The sequence below is a fragment of the Peromyscus leucopus genome, chromosome 17 (genome assembly GCF_004664715.2).
Source record: "Peromyscus leucopus breed LL Stock chromosome 17, UCI_PerLeu_2.1, whole genome shotgun sequence".
Classification (NCBI taxonomy): domain Eukaryota; kingdom Metazoa; phylum Chordata; class Mammalia; order Rodentia; family Cricetidae; genus Peromyscus; species Peromyscus leucopus.
In genome coordinates, this window is record NC_051077.1 from 39,215,474 (window position 1) to 39,222,575 (window position 7,102).

The following is a 7,102-nucleotide window of genomic DNA, read 5'->3' on the forward strand; positions in this document are numbered from 1 at the left end:
TATGCCAAGAAGTACCTTTATTGATAGTTATAACCTTTATGATCTTGAAATACAATAGAGCTCTGGGACTTTTTCTCAACAGTTTTTGATATATGCCACGTTCTGCTACTAGAACACCAGAAAAGAATGAGAAATTTCATTAGGACTTAGTGTATTTTTTTTAATTCTGCATTTTTTGCAATTGTTTCTAACATGATGTAAACATATGTTGTTGTTTATTGGAGGGGTATGCTTTTATGACATTCAGCTCTCTGTTGTAGGGCATTGGAATTTTATTCTCTTTCTAGTATTTCAGCTTTCCTCTTCTTCCTCAGATAGCTCCTCAACATTTTGCTCTTGTTCTTCAAGTTCTGTTTCAAGATTTTCCTCTTCCTTCTTGGATGACTTCTTACCTTTATGTTTTCTTTTCCTAGGTAAAGATGCAATATATCTCCTTCTTTCCTCATATCTTCTATTCTCTAAACACAAAAAGCAAAGTAACAAGAAGGAACATACAATAAAAGCCGAAAGCCAAATAAGAAGTATGATGTAAACTATTTTGTGTGATTTTCTTGCAGGAGGTGGGCCACTGTCAATACTACCTCCATAGCCCTTGTTCAGGCAGTTGGGTGGGGCCCAATATTCATTACAATGGCAATGATGTTTATTGTTGCAGATGCCTCTCTTATTGCAGAACATAGGCATACAAGATTCTTCCCATGGTGGCATCAAGACACACTTCCTTTCCAAGCACAGAAAGTCTGGACCACATTCTGTACCATCTTTCACCTCACCAATATCAGGTACATTCATCCCAAAATGGTAGTCAGTACCCCAGCAGCTGTTTCCAACAACTTGTGTTGAATGCACAGTAAAATGATTGCTTAAATGGGGAACTTCTCCTATATTCTCACATTGCACTCTCCCACACAGAGCATCTTTATAATTACATCTTACATACTTATTATCATTCTTACCACAGTTACCAAAGCGATCACCTCTGGTGTTCACTGCTAGGTAGCAATTCTTATTTGCATTCTTGGCTCCTTCGCCAAAAAGTTTTCTGCACTGATCATCACGGGTATTACATCTCTTTTGAAAACAGATATTTCTGCCCAGACAGTGGATCCCGTCCTCCACATATACATCTTCTGGACATACAGCAGAGCTTCCATTGCACCACTCTGGCAGATCACATTGATTGACACGTTCTCTACACACTGTGCCTGATGGCATAAACTGGCAGTTATGGCAACACAGCCCAGAAGCACATACTGCCCCAGATGCCAGAGTGCAGTTTTCTAAGCAACATTCATCTTGGGCACACAGTTTTAAGGAACCACAGTCACATTCCTCTTCATCTTCAACCACACCATTCCCACAGCGTTTCTTTACAAAAATAGCCTGTGGATTTGGGACATTGGCCAAACAATTCTTTCTAGAAATAGTCTCTAAATATTGCGCATAGCTACAGTTGCTAAATGTATCTGAAGGGATTCGCCTTTTGTTCATTACACATATTTTTCTTTCACATGTGCAACTGTTACTGTCATCATTCATCATTCCCAATGTATGACCAATCTCATGTGTCACATACGTTCTAAACGAAGCCAACCTATCATCCATAATGCACTCTAAACCACAATTCAAATTAATATTACATACTTCAGAAAAGTATGACAACGTGACATCCTTATAACAAAAATCCTGCTTCACAATAATATGTGCAGAATCATGAGCTACGCGGCTATTGAAGCTGGATTTCTTCCATTTGCAAAACTGTTCCATCATATGACGTGTGGTAGTTACTGAGTAGGGGTTTCCTGCACTCCAAACTTCAATTCCAGTTAGAACCACATCAAGATTAATTGAGCTATAAATATCATCTACTAAATTGACACCCATGAATACATCCATTTCCACAATGGACACATTCCTTTTCCTAAAAATGAATCTTCCATAATCTACCACAATTGCTAGTTCAAGAAAGTGTCGGTGGGGCCACCATCCTGTATAAGAACTTTGCATCAGAGTGGAATTAGCATTATCTTGAGACTTCAATTGCTCTACTATTTCTTCTTCAGTTAGTCCACAACTTCTGTGTGTATACTGTGTGTCGTCCATCTTATACACCAGATGTTCAAATGTGGCAGAGTGCACTTTGGGCTTGATTTCATAGGTGACTCCATTTGTCTGCAGTATTCCTTGAAGACTTCCTAGACAAGTACTAAGAGTAACCATGGAATTGGGGTCCCCTTCCACATAACCATGGTAATAGCAGTCATTCTGGACAAAAGGCTGGTCCTCAACAAGAGCACCCTGGTCAGTGTAGGTGAACACAGTGAGAGCTCTGGACATCAAATGCTTCTTAGCCTTCATGTGGACAATGTGTCTCTGGCCCCCAAAGTGCAGGCTATAGGAGATCCAGCCTAGATCTTCCATACTTTTGTAAGTGCTAGGTGCTCTCAAGGGTATCACTACTTCAGGGAGGCTCTGGTATTGGGACATCCCGGTCTGTGGCCATGCAGACAAAAACATTGTTAATTCCAGCCACAGTGGCAAGAAAGTAATTTTCATATGCTCCAGGGTCTCTAGCACTGTCATTATGAAATAAGGAGTGAAAGGGAAGGATGTAGAGAAGGTGTCTCTGCTTGTATGTCTCTTCTCTTTTGAGTGCGTTGTAGATGGTGGTCGTATTTAATGGCCAGGCTCCAGGAGGATTCAATCCATCAGAGGGAGAACTAAAGGTAAGAACAAAAAGGAGGGCTGAAAATGGTTTGGGTGTGGGCAGCCCAGGTGGAGCAGAAAAAAACAGAGAATGGGTTAAAATGTATAAGTGTTTAGCTCATGGAATGACTCATTACAGTGTATTAGTAATACACTGGTGTATTGGTTACAGAGTATTGGTAGTACACTGGTAGTATAAGTATTGGTTAGGCAGAATTGGACTCCGGTGAGCAAAAGCCCAGGAACTAACCATGAATTGACAGCTAAGTACCTACATGATGGCCACAGAGAGCCATCATAATATTGTTTATGTGCTTATGTGTATGTGTACACGTATATAGTCTCCACGCAAATAAATCAAATCATGTCAATAAAAAGATAAGAAGTACCTTGTTTTGGTAGGGAATTATGATTTTACATAATGGCTTAGGAAAATATCAATAATTCTTCCTTTTTATTTCAAATGACTCTTCATCACATTAGTCAGGAGAAGTGTGTAAAAGTTTTTCATACCTGTTATTTTATTTTATCACATATATTGCTTAATTACATTTAATTTATATGAAATTCTATTCAATGTTCATACTTCTGTAACCTCTATCTAATCCCACGAAACATTAAAGTATGAAAATATCACTAATAATTTACTGTTAGTCATGGTATTGGGTAAGTATGTTACACACACATAGGAACAAAAATAATAATTACACTTGCAGACTGCAATAAATTAGGTTAATAGAAATGTTATTCAAAGGTTTCTATATCCAGTTCTATTGTTTTTTTTTTTAAGCCTCTAAACATATTAAGTGGAAAGGAATGTTAGGTAGTAATGGAACAGTTGGAGACGGGAGAATACATAAAAGAAAAAATGTGCAGAAATTAAAAGAAAGTCAATGAACCCCAAGAAGGCAGTAGAAGTTTTAGCAAAAATAGTGTTGATGTTTGGGGCAACAATGTTTATATGAATGTCCCTGTGATTTTTAGAAGTATGGGCTAATATCTATAATAAGCATTCAGAGATATTTATATCATAAATAAAGTGAGACACAGAGAGACATGAGCATGCAGGCATTCACATACACACACACACCAAATACATATACGTATATTAAATACCAAAATATCAAAAACCTCAATAATACAAATATAAAATTGAGAAATATGCTACTAACACAGAGTTGCTAGCAACCTTAACTTGTTTCTTTGTCCTTAAATAAAACAGGAATAAAACTATATTATATGCATACACAGTGCTGCCTAACTGGGAAAATACATAGATGCTACAAACCTAAACAACTAAGTCATCTAGAGCATATACTTAGGCCTAGCATTTAAGATAAAAATATGTTTTATAAATATGTAGCATTGTGTTGTTTTATGTATGGTTCCTATGCTTCTTTGGTCTTTTTTTTAACCTATTAAGTATATCCCCACACTTTATCAGATTACTAAAGAAACAAATTTATTAAGTAATGAAGTTAAAGATTCCTAGGATAGTTACAGTGAAAATCTGCTATGAAAGTATTAAATTACACCAAAGGAAAAACATACCACCATAGTAAATATAAAATACATGTTGCCAAATATTCAGCAACTACCTATGTCAAGGCTTAGAACTCACTTCTCTTCAATCTTTATTTTATCATAATCCTGTGTAGTTTGATTTGTTTCTTTTAAAATAACTACTTTACTGTTACCTATGAAATATTCTTTTCATGAAAAACTTAAGGAACCCTTCTGTATATACATGTTTTTTGGTAGGACTTATTAGTCCTACCTGATGATACAGAAAGTTTACAACAAGAATAGGAAGTTATTAGTCTCAGAATTTCAATATGCAATAAATATAGCCAGGTGTTTGGCTGTGATTTGTTTTTATTTCCAAAGTCAATCCTGGTTACAATTTTGTAAAACTGTTACTGACTTTTCTTCCTTAGTCTTACAGCAACATTCTAAACAGTCTTCACAAGGAATTGGATGACCAAGTGTCTTACCAACATCCTCACTGTACATGCTAAGCTTATTAACATCCCACAAAATATATAAAAAAAAATTTACCTTTATAATTAATCTTAAACAATATTTACCATCAGTTTAAGCATGACTGTTCAGTATTAGCACATTTGAGTATCTAGCTCATATATTTTTTAAAAAAAAACAATGTTTATTCCTAACTGAAAATTACCCTTTAAATCTACAAAGGACACAACTTTTTTCTTATGCTTCAAGGTCCTGTCATTGTATGTGTCATTACAATTGCCCAGCTAAGAGTACTACAAATTCACTTTGACCAAAATCCTCAACTCGATCAAGACCAATGCTTTCCCTCCTGCAACATGCTAACAATACTATTGGGGGGAAATCACAGTCTACTTACTTAAAGGGTGATTTAAGTAGAAGAAAGACAAAATTAGGACAAGGAAGCCCTATACTACACTACCTAGGATGAAATCATGAATGGGCAGTCATTTCAAACACTCCTGTATCATTAATAATCTGAGATTTATTGCCTACATTGTTTTGCAACTTTCTGGTTTTCTGAACTTAACTGTCAAAGGAACTTGTGGTTTGAATAATAATTGTCTCCCATAGTCTCAAATATTTGAATGCTTAAGTCACCAGGGCATGGAACTCTTTGATAGGGTTAGAAGGATTAGGAGTTCTGGCCTTGTTAGAGAAAGTATCACTGGAGGGTAGTCTCTCTCATTCTCTCTCTCTCTCTCTCTCTCTCTCTCTCTCTCTCTCTTCTCCTCTCCTCTCTCTCCTCTCTCTCCTCTCTCTCTCTCTCTCTCTCTCTCTCTCTCTCTCTCTCTCTCTCTCTCTCTCTCTCTCTCTCTCTCTCCTTTTCTTTCTCTGCCTACAGATCAGGATGTAGCTCTCAGGTACTGCTCCAGCACCATGCCTGCCACAATACTGATAATGGACTGAACAGCTGAAATTGTAGTCACTCAATCAAATGCTTTGGTCATGGTGTCTCTTCACAACAATAGAACAATGACTAAGACAGAAGTTGGTGTGGGGAGTGGGGTCAGCAAATAGAACAGTGACTAAGACAGTACCTAAACTGAAAATCATCGATGCCTGTGTGTGGACTGGGTAATTAAATTTCAATAATGGTAATTTGAATTATATAACCAATAAGCCTCCATTTAGTACTTGATTAATAGCAAATCAAATATTATTATGAGTCTTTGTTTCACCTTTGAAGAGAAGCAGCAGAAAGCTGTTTCAGGTTGAAAATTGGTCTCATGGTTAGAGTGAAAGAACTGCCTCAGTTACTTAGTGGGTAATCAACATTTATGGAAGACTCACTTCACAGGATGCACGGAGCTCACAGGAAAAAACAAAATCCGGGGATAGAAAACATTCAAGACAGCACTTCTAGCTTTGGAGTCAAATCCTGAAGTGTTGTGCTGCTTTTCATGTTTTTCCACCACATTTTTGGTAATTATTATGCAGTGTAAATTTTATTCATGATTGAAGAATCATTTATTAATTTAGAATGTCTGTGGATGAACTTAATATTAAGTCTCTCATAACCAAGTAACAGGAAAAGTTGACAACACAAATCCTTGTCAGACTCTCTTTTCACCTGTTACATTATTTTTTAAAGTGGCCCCAGAGACAAAAGCACCTGAGAGAATATAATATTTTGATAATTTTGTATAAAGTGACATAGTACAGACACTTCCAAGTAATAGCCATACATCATATTTGATAAGTTCTCCTTCCTTCTCTATATTTTTTAATCTCTTTACCCTAATTGCTATCTGGCCTTCTTGTTCTAACACATAGCCCTATCTAGTACGTTTCAAATTATGACTAACAACATCAAAAGAAAAAATAATTCGGCAGCATTGTCCAAATAAAATTATTATCCAAAAATCACATTTGTCATTTTAATGTTCTATATACATGCAAGTATAACATTATTCCTTGTCATATATATGTGTGGGTGTGCATGTGTGTTCAAATATGCATAAATATAGTTGCTTTTTTTCATAGAACTTCACTGTTGAATAGCTTACCAAAGGATGAGTTATTGGATCCCATGATCTTAGTAGTTGGAGCCTATTCAAGATTGTTTATAACAGCCACCTACATGGACTAACTTGTTTATTTGAGACCTCACATAACAAAGATAAGTGTAAATTCTGTCCTTCAATTGTCTCACACTTAAGTTCTAGAATATCCGCCTAGAAACAAGGTTGTCTGTGTTCTACAGAACCAGTCAAGTGACTGTATTTCCTTTGGACTCTGGCTCTGTATGGTTTCTATTAACTCTTGTTACAAAGTATCTTAGTATGAAGAAATCTGATTTCATTAGCCCTACTTTATGGTTTCAACAACTATTCCGTGTGGATGAATTTACTTTCCTTCCTTGGATGTTTATGCC

The 7,102-nt window shown here is 36.3% G+C and overlaps 1 protein-coding gene across 1 annotated transcript; it reads right to left on the reverse strand.

Annotated features, from left to right (window-relative positions):
- LOC114686705 (disintegrin and metalloproteinase domain-containing protein 21-like) lies at positions 1-6,863 on the reverse strand. The gene is made up of 2 exons (XM_028861374.2): positions 6,735-6,863; positions 1-2,720 (listed from the first exon to the last, which is right to left on the reverse strand). The coding sequence occupies exon 2, from the start codon at positions 2,581-2,583 to the stop codon at positions 292-294; it is 2,292 nt and encodes a 763-aa protein (XP_028717207.2). The 5' UTR covers positions 2,584-2,720; positions 6,735-6,863; the 3' UTR covers positions 1-291.
- Positions 6,864-7,102: the final 239 nt, after the last annotated feature.